Here is a 14,304-nt window from a genome sequence, read left to right as displayed (position 1 = left end):
ATTGAAGTTACACCCATCTCAGGTTACTACACACTGAACTCACTAAACTCTCAGCAACTGTCAGACATTGCTGGTTTTCCATTGTGGTTAAGGTCTGTAACCTTTAAAAACCCTGCTAATGCTAACTGAGCCATATGTTTACGACATTATAATGGTGATGTTAAAAATGTAAGCAGCAATGATCGAGACCTGGTACCCCTTGCGATCCATAGAGGGACCTATCTGATATTATTGATGACATTACATTGATGTGGTGGGACCTTGGACTTTTAGTCACTGAATTATAGTCACTTCCTGCATGGTCTGCAAAAAAATGTATCACGTCTTCAGTGGATGTTTTTTGTCAAGGTAAAGGCACAATATAAGGGATTTACACCTATTTTTGGTGAAACATTGAAGTTTGGAAAGTGGCCACGCCCACACACTGTGATGAAACCCGTGGCTATTTATGAAACTTTATTACTAATTTCTCAATGTTTTCCTTATTATCATCAATATAGTTGTAGACATGTCCTGTTCTCAGTAGGTGGCAATAAGACTAGAATATTTGCAACAGTCTGTTCGGGCATGGATGCTCATCATTACTGTATTGTTTGAGCCAAATTGGATGACATATATGAGAAATGCAGCACCTTCCAGCTTTATTGTGAGAGGTCAAATTTTTTTAGCTTGTGCTCTAATGAAAAAAGCCACATTTTGCTTCCAACAGGTTACAACCAAGTAACTATATTTACACATTCCAGTTCAATCATCTTGGTTACATTTTGAACAGGCACAGACGTCTTTATGCACATTTACATTTAGTTTATAGAAGTCATGGAACGTGTGTTTGATCTCATGAATTATGGCTGTTGTGTAAAAGACTAAAGCTTACCTGACTCAAAAGTTGACTGAGGTCCTCACTGCCCACTTTAACACGGCCTGATGCTGAGGGCTGGAAACGAATGTCTTTGTTGTCACCGGTTGTGAAGACGAGGTGACCGTTGTCTGACAGCATCCGAGGCCTACAGAGTTTAAATCACCAACAGATTTTGGCGGTTTAACATTAGGCCTTTTCAAATACGCATATGTTTAATCTAAAAACATCAGACATTATTTGTTGACTTACTGATCATTGCTAACATCTCTCTTGCTTCGCCTCGGCTCTCCTTGCAGTCCCACCAGGAGGAAAAGGAGTATGAAGAACAGCCATGAGAGACGCAGTGTCCCAGCCATGGGAAACAAACGTGTCGGCTGAACGTTCTCAGAGGCTTTACTGGGGTTTGACGTGCTGACACCCTCTAATGCTCTCTCCCAAGACTTTGACCTGACTGTGCAAGTTTACCAAAGCTGATGGTTTATTATGATTTAACGATGCTTTATTATTGAGTGAGGATGTCCCTCACATGACGTGTAGGAGATGAATAACCTGCTTCATGTGACTTGCCAGTTGTGGAGGTAAAATGGTCCAAGCTTTAGACAGAAGACTTTTATTCCTTATCAGCGAAGTTAATGACAGATTTATAATCTTACATTTGAATTTTCAAACTTGATATAAATAGTTTTCCAATCCAAGCTTTTTAGTATCTTGCTCTGGAACACCAGTGCTACAGCCATAAAAAAAATATCTTAAAGCCTGACCGGACAAATTTGTGCATATTTGTGATCTCCAAAATCTCACTAGCCTCACAAGACACTAATCTGCCTCTATAAGGATTTGGCACCTTTAGGAATTATATATTACATTATGACCTAAATAGAACGTATGATGACATATGATGTTACAATATTTCGAGAAATAAATAGCAATAGTAAATAATTCCCACTTTTTTAAGATGTTCCTTTTGGAAAATGTCTGTTTAAAGATTAAATCTGGTCTTTTATAAAGAAAGTGCTTTTATTTTGAAATGCATTATTATAGTTCATGTTTTTCATATTGCAATTTTTGCACTGAAAAGACAGCATCTTCTCCCTCAAGTTGAAAGACAAGTGCTAGGTAATAGTGATGCTAATCCATTATCTTGCATCATACGTCTGTGTCAGCCAAGGCTAGCTTAGGATGCTGGTGGGTATGTTTATGACTTGGTGATACCAGACCCCAACTTTTAAATCGCTCTGTGTTTAGAACCTTGAGTCATGTAACAGAAACATTATTTATTGGTCCTGAATACACAAACTGTGAGAATATGAAAACCTGTTGCGTTTCAAAGTTTAGTCCTGCACCAGTTGAGGTGGTTTGGGCTTCTAAGGATGTAAAGGTTTGCATAATCAAAACTCCCATAAATAAGTTCGCCACTCTGCTATTAGAGCAGTACAGATCTGAAGGTGAACCAAGACCTCACCCATAGAGTAGATCCACAGCTGATCTACAAGGAAGTGCAGGACTTTGAGTTTCCTGCAGAAGACTATGGACTCGCAAACTCGACATACTGTACAAAAATAACACAGTGATCACATGAGGTCAGTTGCCCTGTCATTCTCTTGGCCGCAGTTAAAGGTTCACCGTGATCATAAAACAGCATTGCCTTCAAGCATTAGTGTGGAAACAGACTTTGCTCTGCAGACGTGACACAACTGGAGGAGATGGCGAGCTATGACTATATGTATAGGTTATAATATGCGGTTTAGTTGAACCTCATGAAGTTAAATCAGGTCAGGTTCACAGCTGTATGTCAAAGTACAGATGTGTAGCAGCCTGTATCAAGGAAGCAAGGCCAGAGTACAGAAACATCACATAAATGTCAAAACTATATGACCTACAACGCAATAGTGCAAACTAGGGCTGGGCAATTAACCGAAAGTATATCGAAACCGACATTTAGACCCTCTAACCGACGTAAGTTTACTCGTGATGATTAATTCGGTTGCTGTAAAAATCAAATAAAAGTGCTTTGTAGAGCATGTTACAAATCCAGAGAACAGAGGTGTCTGTTCCAGAGGTAGCAAGAACACTAACAAACTTATACTTCACGAGAAATGTGTGTGTAGTCCTCATATGGCTTTCCCACTGCAGCGTGCAGCGCATATCATGCGCACACACGCATACATGTTCTGACACTTCGCTGCTAAACCTCAGCAGAACCTCAGAAGCACCAATAGATTTCTCTGTTGTGGAAGTCACGTGACTGGGCCTCTTTTATCTAGTCTGCGTTCACTCAAAAAAGTAATAATCGTTCATTAATCGTTAATCGAGGAAAAAGCTTCAATGAAGCATGATATGGATGAGGTAATACTGTAAAATCGATCTATGGCAATACATATAATACTGGAAAAAAATTAGCCTCTTCCCAACAGCTGTTTAGTCCCAAAGTCCCAGTTCCAGTTCCAGTTCTAGTGTCATTCCAGTGTCCAGTGTGTTAATGTGATAAATACAGATAATATATGCTATATGCCAATTATAAATATAAATACAGAAACTTCATACTAAGAACAAACATAATAACACTCATATTATTATATGTTATATATATTTTTAACCCTGTTCAGCAGACATGTAGAGAAAAAGTGCTTAAAAAATATGAAAAAAAATACATTTGGGCTTTTTATTGAGAATATTATAAAATCATTTTTTGAGTTCATAAAAACAAATTCTGTACACATGTACTGTTAAGAAAAGCAACATGTATCTGTAATCAGTATTTTCACCTGCTTCATCAAATCCTCAACCAGAATGTCCTCAGTGCTACGAGACCAGCAGCTGTAGGAGCCGGGCCACCACCACAACGTTGAGACTATTTCCTAGAACTCTGTATTGCTGAATGGTGGAGATCTGTGCCGGAAAGGCTGAAAAACAAATTCAAAACAAAAGGTCAATAAACTGTTACAGAAAGCTCAGATCAAAGCACACTGTACATCGCATATACCTTGCGATATTTAGGCTTCATATTTGTCAGACTATCAAGCTGTTGCAGGGGGGAGGCTGCCATTTTTCTAGAACACCTAATACAGAGGCTGACAGCGATGTTACAGAGAACATGAAGAATTTGTGGTTTAACACATGCTGTGTAGGTTAGAAAACTTCTCCTAGGGGAAAATTGATTCCGATTTACCTTAAATCTTATTCCCTGCTCTTAAGACATTAAGGTGCAAAAGGTACAACAGCATGACTGTAATGGCACAGCAAACTTAACCTTTCACCATACTGTCTGGAGCAAGCTTTACAATAATGATGAGCAACCAAGCCTGAACAGATGGGCATGCCATCATTCTGACACAGTCGTAGTGCCTCCTACTGGCAACAAGAAATGTTGTTTTATGTTTTGGTACAAAATGAATAGATTATATCTCAGCAACCACAAGGTATATTTATTTGCTCAGATGTGAAGTATTAGTTTGTACACCTCTGGCTCTTTGTAAATTAAGATGGCACACAGCTTCTTCTTGTTTGTTTCACACTTTTAAAAACTCACAAATTGACATTTTACAATGAATATCTCCTTGAAATGAAACAGTTGCCGCACCTAGTTATATCAAGCTGTAGCTAAGCTTGTGGACATTATCTCTGCCAAGTTTCATTTCATTCTAATTAAGGGAAACAAAATTACAGAGGGTTTAGTCCAACCTATGTAGACATAATTTTTAAGATGGCCGCCCTGTGCTTTAATCATCAATTATAGGCATGGGTTTGCCTTAACATCTTGTTTCCTTTCAATGACCCAAGTCACCTGCATCTTATGTGTTTGACCAAATAGAAAAATTCTTTATGAATCAGAACTAAGGAAATACATAACCCTTACAAAGCTGCAGAAAAAATTGTTGGGGAACTGACAATTCAACTTATTGACTTACAGAAACTTTGAGGGAAGCCCATGAGGTTTGCTACTTCTCTTGGAGTAAAATAGCGGAGTTTCAATTTCGATAGCTGCTGGACTTTCTCCTCTTCAGAACACTGGTCCAGACCTGTAAACACACTCTCCATCTGCAGAGGACACAAAGCAACAGACGTCAATACACTGAGAGTAAACCAACTGCTGCTGACCCCATACAATGCTTCCCAAAGCAACAACAAATAAATACACTCACAAATAACTGGCTGCAAAATGCCAAATTAACTTCAAGATTAAGAGGTTAATAGATGGATATTGTTGATATCCATTTAAATACCTGTCTAATAATGTAAACAAAAAGGAGTCAAGGTCCTAGGCCAGGGGACCTTCCATTAGCTTGTTAAGTATTATTTTTAATTTTTAAATAAAACATTTACATTTTTCATACATTTTTGTTTTTCATGAACTCTAATGTGATTGTAACACAAAGAGAAATTGGTGCACTTTTGCTCTAGGCAATGTTCCACAATCACTTCTTTTGCTTACTTTTCTGTCCACAATAAATAAAGACTGAAAATCAAGTGTCACAAGTTGGCATAAAACCCACCTCGGTTTCTGTGCAGCACTGCAACACTGAGCCAGTTCCCTCCACATATCGCCCATACCTATGGAACACACAAACACAATTACATATAAGTAATCTGTAAAGATAATGAGATCATGTTTGAGGTAAACATTGTTTTTATTGCTCACGTGTGTGTCTCTTTCATGCTATAGACACTTTAGGATGGCCCATTTCACCTGCATCTTATGTGGCCTTATGTAAACAGCAGCAGCTTTCAAATGGAATCAACCTTTCACCGGGACAAGTCTGTATCTGTCCACAGCTTTTGAATCAAATGTCCCCTTTATTTTGGATACCTCACTTTATTTACTTCTGGGTTGCAATCTTGACATTTTTGAGCAAGATGTCACCATATCTGGAACAAAAGGGCGGAGCTGAAGAAGAAGCCATAGGTAGACATGAGATTGAAGATGTAAACTGGATGTCTGAACTCAACAAAGTTAGCTTCCTTAGTGTGGAAGTAGTTGAAGCTAATATTCTCAGGAGTTAATTTAGCACTGACTGTCATCTTTTGGATGATGTAGGAGGAGTTTTGGGGGTGTTTTAAGGTCCCACTAAAGCATTTCATAGACTTTGACTAGGCCATTCCACAACAGAAATTTCAGGACATTCTGGCCAGCCTTCAACTTTATTTAGGTATTTTGGTTTTAGGCTAAAGGTACGAATGATGATGGCTAAAGGAGCTAAGGAATGTCAATCATTGTCGCCAAAGATATACCAAAGTGTATCATACGCAGCTTTTGTGTGTTTGTGTGAGTAGCTGCCCCCTAAACTGAATGACTGCTGTGTAAAACAGTGCATGCTTAAGCTATTACATACTCTGCAAACTGCATGTGTGAACCCAAAAAGGAGAGAAAAAACACTGAACCTACCCTTTGGTAAAGCAGACAGACCTCCTACATGTAGGCTTAACAATGTCCAGGAGAAAACTGTATCGTAACAGTGTTTTAGGAGGGAGGAGGTGCTGTTCCATGCTGTCCTCCACGTGTGGTTCCAGAAAGTCCTTGATCTGCCTGACAGACAGATCCTTGTTCTGATCCATCTTCCTCTGGGCATCCGTTGTTGTCTCGAGTTTATACAGGATATGACTCCCCTCCATGTTGTTTTCTGACTGGCCAGTAGGCGGGCTTAAGATAGGACTCAAGACCGTGGGTTGGTTGGAGGAGTCGCTCTCAGCAGTAAGTGGGAAGGCATCTAAGATCTAAGATGAGCAACACACAAAGAAAACTATTTAGTGATTCTGATCTACTGCAGGGTGCACCTTCAGACAGCAGCTCTCTCTGAATGATGAGATTTTTTTTAAAACCCCTTATTTTCCTGCTTTTCTTTAACTTTTTGATATGTGACTAGACACTTTGAAGTAAAAAACTGTCATCCATGTATTTTGGAAACTTGAGTTTATTAATAAAGATGAGGAAAGCTGGTTTAAAATGTGGCTCTGTGATTCTGTACACTGGTTTAGTTTAACAAACAGATTTTCTCTCTCTCTCTCTTTTTATCTCTCCTGCTGAGTAGAAACAGGTAAAAAAAATTAAATTCTAATGATTTACACATGGCATTCACATGTCACCTGTGTTAGAACTATGTCCAACATGGTCACGTTTTGGCTCAATATCAACAAGAGACCCCTATTTGTAACACTATACTACAGTGGACACAAATGTCAGGTTGTTGCACTGGAACAGTTTCCATACATGTTCTCGGGATTTGGAGATATTTAGAGATACCTCAGTTTTATACAAATTGTGTGTCAATTTTATACCAAAAGTAGGCACTTTTGGTATAAAATTGACACACAATTTGTTATGAGACAGATTTTTATAAAACTAAAGAACTCTGTAAGCCAGCGGAATCTGGATTTGTGATGGTGCCAGTGCTCCATCCGGGCCTCCTGTGTGTTGTGTGTTTGTCTTGTCTTTTCGCTTCTGTGCTGCAGGTTGCCTGATTGGTGAATTGCTGGAGACAGCTAGCCACTTGCTTTCTTTTCCTGCATACCTCATCCCTACAGTTTTCCCTTCTTTTCCATTTGGTCTCCGTGCCTCCATGCCACGTTTTGTGTTATTTAGAGTTTGATTGCGTTATGTAGCTTTCAGCTTTGGATAGTTTTGTTAAATAAACTCTGTATGTCCTGCATGCGGGTACTGTCTCTGTGTGTTATGATGTTTTTAACACATGATAAAGTAATACACTGCTCAAAAATAAAGGAAACACAAAGGCAACACAATGTAACTCCAAGTCAGTCACTCTTCTGTGAAATCAGCCTGTCCAGTTAGGATCAACACTGACTGTGAATCAGTTTCAGCTGCTGTTGTGCAAATGGAACAGACAACAGGTGGAAATGAGAGGCAGTTATCAAGACAGCCCTATAAAGGAGAGGTTCTGCAGGTGCTGACCACAGACCATTTCTGCCTGATGTTTGATCACTTTTGCATTGTATAACATGAAAGTAAATGTGATTTAGTGAGGGGCTTTCCATAAAGGGGGTTTCTTTGTTATACGTGCTGAAGCTGCAGCAGTAAGGCTGTCAGCTTTCTTTACAGTCAGGGTCCATACTGCTGACACAGTTTCCACTACTGACACGTTTTATCCTGTTAAAGCAGTTTTTGGTCTGATTCAAAACAATCCTTCTTTTATTATTTTAAAATATAAACTACAACTACTAACAGTGTTGTTTTTAGCTCCAATAACATTTTATCTGTCATTTTGTCCACTGCTGCTTTGTTGCTGTGTGCAGGTGAGAGGAGATAAAGCAGCTCTACAAAAACACGACATGCAATATCAGGAAACATTTTTTCCTATTCATTGTTGTATTGTTGTATCCTATTGTTGTCACAGGATCACAAGGCTCTGTGATGCTGTGACAAGGTGTTAAGAGAGCTTGTGAATGAATATAATCTATTACTTTACTATTGTCAGCCTCACCTCTGAAACCTTCAGTTCTTCTGATGAAATCCTTGCAATCAGGAAATAACGTAGTCTTGAATTTGGGATCCCGACCTGGACACAGATATAATATGATTCATTAATATTGTGTGTTGATGAAGATTCTCAGTCATCCAGGTCATCATACGTAGAGAGGATTGAAGCAAGGCTTCTGGACTTGTGGAGTTTTCTAGAAGACGTTTCGCTGCTCATCCAAGCAGCTTCATCAGTTCTAACTGTTTGGTGGGGAAACATGGTTTATATGTAGTTACAGACCTATGTGGGTGGGTCTGGGTAAAACTTAAAAAAACTTACAAACAATTTCCATACTTACCTGTGATGTTCTGGCTGACTGGGCCAGGTGTGTCTAACTACTGGCTAACGACTATGAAACTGTCGGAGGGGGACTGGTTGACAGCCCTTTGTTCTTACTGTGAGTATGTGCAAACTTCCTGGGAATGGATGGAATCACTGCATTGTATGTGGTAGAAAGATGATGTCTGAGGCCACCACCTCTGTTAAGGGAAGGTTTTTCCAGCTTAACATAGATGCTCCCTTGACTCCTCTTTCATACCACCTTTCCTCTCTGTCTAAAATGTGGACATTGTTGTCCTCAAAGGAGTGTCCTTTGTCTTTGAGGTGGAGGTGAACAGCTGAGTCTTGTCCTGAAGAGGTGGCTCTCCTGTGCTGAGCCATTCTTCTGTGGAGTGGTTGTTTAGTTTCTCCAATGTACAGATCAGAGCATTCCTCACTGCACTGGACTGCATATATCACATATATATGTGATATATGCAGTCTAGTGCAGTGAGGAATCACAGTAAGAACAAAGGGCTGTCAACCAGTCCCCCTCCGGCAGTTTCATAGTCGTTAGCCAGTCGTTAGACACACCTGGCCCAGTCAGCCAGAACATCACAGGTAAGTATGGAAACATTTAGTGCTATTGTTTTTAATTTTTTTTTTAAGTTTTACCCAGACCCACCCACTGAGGTCTGTAACCACATATAAACCATGTTTCCCCACCAAACAGTTAGAACTGATGAAGCTGCTTGGATGAGCAGCGAAACGTCTTCTAGAAAACTCTACAAGTCCAGATGCCTTGCTTCAATCCTCTCTACATTAATATTGTGTATAATTTTAACTGGAATCTTAATCTGAAATGCTCATACAGTGTGTCCTTACACTTATGGGTGAGACCATGACTTCCTGAAAAGTGTATCCACATTCCGATAGCGTTTTCACCAACAGTCCCCTACAGCAGAATAAAAGGTAAATGGTGATAAGCACTTAACACCTACAGTGTTTGATATTGTGCTATAGTTACACTTGATGATAAGGTGCCTGTAACTGCTGCATAACGGCATGGTGTCCTTACCTGGCAGAAGAAGTCTCGAAGCCTTTCACGTTCTCCAACAGAATAAAGCGGGGTCGCCGGCATAGCCTGAAAGGACACGGAGGTTCAGAACAGACCAGGAGCTTTATTCTTAGTGCACAAAAAAAACAGCTTTTGCACACTCTTGGAATGCAACAGTAGGGCTGTACGATTTGACGATAAATGATCGTGAAGGATTTGAACGTATCGGCGATCTACCAGAACGGACAGATCGTTTTATCGTCCATAGAGCACCTTCTATTAATTGCAGTTCTATGTTCGCGCAGAAGCATGAGTTTTTTCACTCGTCCAACTCTCAGTGCGCTTAATGTGAACACGACCAACCAATGACAGCCTCCCTGTTAGGAAGCTACGGCTGAAAATGAAAAGAAAACGGAGGAACTGGTCCTTAAAACAAACTCCACCTTTATGTTCGGTACTGTTTCTGCCGGCAGCAGCGGCGCGTCTTCTAAGCCCGTGTCTGTGTGTGTCCGCGCGACGTGTGTCGCAGTGGAAGGGCCGCGTGTATTATAATGCTATGAGCGCGTACGCGCCCACCTCTCTGAACATTACCAGCTCGTTATATTCAGGTTCGCTGCTGTTGTGCCGTCAGCAGCTCTTCTACACCTGTGAGTGTGTGTGTGTGTAGTGGGAGGGCCGCGTGTGTACATCAGATGCAGACAGAGGCAACAGCTGATGACGTCACCAAAACAATAACGCAGGCATTTGATGAAGAGGCTCCATATGAGGACTCTAGTAAACGGTGGACAGAGCTGACAGCAGCAGCTCCGTTTGTCCTTAGATATGATTCCCATGAAAGTTTGATCATTTGGTCTAAATCACATTGAACTTTAGGAGTTACTTAAGTCTCAATACTGTATTTACTGTTTAACCTTAGGAGGCACACGTCTGTTTAAATGACTGTTGAATAATACTTTACAGAATTACATTAGTCTTCTTTTTAACCTATTTGAAATAAAACTTAATTTTGTTCTGTAAGTTATTTACATTTTCATGTTTATTGAAAACTAATACTGAGTGCACGTTATCAGAGTTGTTGTTTGCCTTTAAAATCTACTGTTGAGAGGTGACAGAGTAGGCTACCTGAAGTCATTTACACAGAAACATGCAAATTAGTGTCAATGTAAAAATAAATCGTGATAAAATCGAGATCGTGATTTTATCATTAAAGAATCGTGATATAAAATTTTTGCCATATCGCCCACCCCTATGCAACAGTAGTTTGGTTACAACTAAAGTAGATGTTTGTACAGCAATATAAAGATCTGTTTTGATTGTTAGTGTAATAAAAAACTAGGAATGTGGAATAAGACCTTGGTAGAATATCCAGGATATAAAGGAAACTCTTGGTTCTGGGGTCAGCAATGTCACCCTGAAGCCCGATCCTGCGCAAAAGAAACACAAAGCTATATTCAATACAGGCCTGGAGGAAGGTTAATGATGAAACCATTTCTGGCCCAATCTAAGTCAGAGACAGAGGCGCAGCTTGTCAACAGGTAATACAGGCAAATGCTCAGGGCCCCAGGCCAGAAGGGGGCCCCCCAAGGACTGACCAATTCTGAATCACTAAGGCAGTGACAAGTTTGTGTAAGTGATAATGATCCACCGGCCCCACTCCCACCTGTCACTCTGGCAGTGAGTCAGTCTTATGTAAACAAGTAACAGCGGCAATGTTAAAATGAAGCAGAGTTAGCTGAGCTAACGTGGACAATACTGAGCAGTGTACAGTCTAGCCAAGCTAAACTGTCAAGTTAAGAAGTGAAGAATTTAGCCTGTATGTAGTAGTCCCCCATAGTGGAATTTCTCCAGAGAGTTTTATGATACTGAAAATTGTTTTATTCTGTAAAAGTAATGCTTAGGAGCCATAATGCAAACTTTAGAACATAGTGTAATCTTCGGAATTGGAACTATTGTAAATTATACTGCCATTGTATAATGAAATATAGATTAAATGTTTACATTTCAAAATATTTTGTTAGTGTCAGATTATTTATTATACAGGGGTGATGAATGCTGGTTAGAGGGTCCTCTGTGATTTTTTTATCTAGGGCCCCAAGAGACTCTAGACTCACCACTGGTCAGAGGCGTTACCATTCCTGTCTGCATGTGTACCATGTCTTCAACAGGCTGAAGAAAACACATTTTGCACGTGACACTCATTTTGATCTAATAATTAATAATTACTAAAAAATTACAATTATTATAGTCAAACATAGTTTTGTAAGTACAAAAAATGCCTCTTTTCCCCAGAATTCAAGGCAAATTCAAAGTCAAAAGAAAGACAGAAATCTGACATTTAAGTCGCAGATCAGTGTCAGAATTCTATTACTAATAACACTACCTGTTATGGCACCATCAATATTTATATTTACCCAGCATCCAGAGGTGTCTTTCCTCAGAGCCTTTTTAAAATAGTCTAAACTATCCACTACACAGACTTTTCACTCAGCGGCGTGTGCACCATTAAATGCCATCAATACAGTAATCAATTCAGGACACAAAATTTGTGATAGAGCTCTGAACTTATGAGGACAGTTGTGTAACACAGTTTAACTGCGACTGTTAGCACGACAGCTATGACATTAGATCCTGATCATTCCATGTCAGTGATTATTTTTAATGATATTAATAATGTAATGCTGGTGTACAAAATCCATGAACGTACCACATGCTTGCACGCTCGTCTGACCGACACAATGAATGTGGCTTAGAACAGAAGATCTACCTACCTGGTGAAGGGCTGGCAAGGAGGGCTCATCAAAATCATATCAAAGGATAATTTATTGAAGTCATCCACTGTTATTCCCTGACAAAACAAATGATAGCCGACATCAACAGTCGACAGGCATGTTAACACATGTGAAGGATGTGAAGCCACAATTAAAAAGCAAACCTTCAATTATCACACAGACCTCAATGGTCTTGTTCCAGAGAGGGGTGTCGGGGAAATTATGCCTGTAGATTTGATTGGCTGTGGTGTTTATATCAATGGCAGCCACAACCTGCGCAGGTATGCCACTCTCTGAAGAAGAAGAACAGAAAAAGGTTTACATGATGATTACAGTTCCCTTTTAAAACAACTTAGTGAACCAATGCTGAAGAAAGTTCAATGCTAGCTCCTCAGTTTCCAGTGCTTCATGTCTATGTTTAACAACTATGTTGTGAAACTGCATAAATGTCATATTTCAACAGAGTGAATGGTTGTAAAAATCTACTCACAATATTTGTTGTCTAACTGACACTGCTGATGGTTATGTAGTTAGCATAATTTAACTGACATTAGGCTATAAAGTCGCAAATCTGGAGAGACGGCGCTTGCTGTCATGGTCGCCATGGAAAAGCTCATCAGGTTGTACTTGTAGCAATGCTGTGAAGAAGATACCATAATAAAAACTAAAGCCCCGAAACAGCTGCATTTGATCCTGTTTACATATACACGTAAACCATATGCATGCAATGAAGATGACGCCTGGAAACGCGACGTGGTTCCTTGACCAAGATCAAAGGATGCAAATATTTTATTTTTTTCTGGCATATTTGTGAGGTTTTTTATATCAAATTTGTGAGTTTGTTTTGTTTTTGTTTATTTTTAAACTTGATAGAGTAATAAAGGTTTCACGTTTAACGTTATAAATATATATCTACTGTGGCAGTTCAGCGCTTCTGGGTGTTACAAGTAGATTGGTGCTGTATGTAAATGATCTGGGACAGTTCTCGACACTGTCCACGTGCATGAGTGTTGGGGATGGTTCCAACTCCGTCTCGTTTAGACCGTATGGATGAGCAATGCATGCGCTTCACTCTAAGTTAGTCTTAGATTCACCACTTTGATTCGTGAACCCTTCAGTTGTTAAACACGGACATTAGACTGAGTCACCAAATGGTTCAACTTAGGAGTCCTTTAAGTGACTTATCGGGGGCTAACTTGAGCATTGTTGCATATCACCGGATAACAACAAACTTAAAACACGGACATGGCTTTTGAACACTTAACGCGGGGTTAAGGTCAGTGTGTACTTGCTAGTCTATAACTATGCTTACCCTGTAAAGCATAATGCATCCCTCCTATGCCGCTGTAAAGCTCCAGCACCCGCAGTGTTGCCATTGCACGCCTCGATGTTGACACTTCCTTGTTCTCCTCCTCGTCTTCTTCTTCTTATTCCTTTTGTTTTACGGCGGTTGGCAACCAACTTAAAGGAGCATTACCGCCACCTACTGTTCCGGAGTATGGGACGTTGCGTGAGCGTACAATCTAATGCCTTATGTACAAACAAAAATAAACACAAAAAAACTATTTTCAAACTACTAACTCACTATATCGTCACATATAGCCCTGTCTCTTTTAAAAAGGACACTAGTAACCCTATCTGTGCTCTACTACCACACCCCAAAATATTCTTCAGTGAGAAGTCATGCACCCCCAGCTCCCTCAGCCTTATCCTTAAATTCTCCCTTTGCACCCTGTGATCCCTACACCTCTTAACCACATGCTCCACTGTCTCCTCTTCTTGACCACACTCACACCACCCTGTCTCGTGTTTTCCTACCATGTGTAATGTCTTGTTAAGCATACAATGCCCCAACCTGGGTCTTGTGATTTCCTCCATACATTTTGCCTCAAT

General features: G+C 40.0%; 2 protein-coding genes across 3 annotated transcripts in view; both read right to left on the bottom strand.

Annotated features, from left to right (window-relative positions):
* cubn (cubilin (intrinsic factor-cobalamin receptor)) overlaps window positions 1-1,291 on the bottom strand; it is a 40,463-nt gene extending 39,172 nt beyond the window's left edge. Inside the window, exons 1-2 of the mRNA XM_028432839.1 lie at window positions 1,109-1,291; window positions 875-1,004 (exon numbers count right to left, since the gene is read on the bottom strand). Of these exons, the coding sequence (XP_028288640.1) occupies window positions 875-1,004; window positions 1,109-1,215 (237 nt within the window). The 5' untranslated portion in view covers window positions 1,216-1,291. The remainder of the gene's footprint in view (window positions 1-874; window positions 1,005-1,108) is intronic.
* Window positions 1,292-3,507: 2,216 nt separating this feature from the next.
* trdmt1 (tRNA aspartic acid methyltransferase 1) lies at window positions 3,508-13,833 on the bottom strand. 2 transcript variants are annotated; one of them, XM_028433554.1, is made up of 11 exons: window positions 13,724-13,833; window positions 12,595-12,704; window positions 12,412-12,488; window positions 10,996-11,067; window positions 9,665-9,730; window positions 9,472-9,541; window positions 8,293-8,367; window positions 6,243-6,571; window positions 5,353-5,410; window positions 4,768-4,897; window positions 3,508-3,762 (listed from the first exon to the last, which is right to left on the bottom strand). In XM_028433554.1, exons 1-11 carry the CDS (start codon window positions 13,785-13,787, stop codon window positions 3,662-3,664), a joined length of 1,152 nt encoding a protein of 383 aa, XP_028289355.1. In that variant the 5' UTR covers window positions 13,788-13,833; the 3' UTR covers window positions 3,508-3,661. The 2 variants fall into 2 exon arrangements, with proteins under 2 accessions (XP_028289355.1, XP_028289356.1); XM_028433555.1 differs by having other exon boundaries at window positions 12,576-12,704; window positions 13,724-13,761.
* Between the last annotated feature and the right edge of the window lie 471 nt (window positions 13,834-14,304).

The sequence above is a fragment of the Parambassis ranga genome, chromosome 20 (assembly GCF_900634625.1).
Source record: "Parambassis ranga chromosome 20, fParRan2.1, whole genome shotgun sequence".
Lineage (NCBI taxonomy): Eukaryota > Metazoa > Chordata > Actinopteri > Ambassidae > Parambassis > Parambassis ranga.
This window is presented reverse-complemented; position numbering and strand designations above follow the sequence as displayed.

Excerpts from the sequence above, each read along its gene's own strand:
- trdmt1 (XM_028433554.1), bottom strand. The coding sequence starts at position 13,787 with ATGGCAACACTGCGGGTGCTGGAGCTTTACAGCGGCATAGGAGGGATG. Across the intron at positions 12,489-12,594 it reads TCTGGAACAAGACCATTGAG|GGAATAACAGTGGATGACTT; the intron begins GTCTGTGTGATA and ends TTGTTTTGTCAG. Across the intron at positions 6,572-8,292 it reads AAGAACTGAAGGTTTCAGAG|ATCTTAGATGCCTTCCCACT; the intron begins GTGAGGCTGACA and ends TGCTCATCTTAG.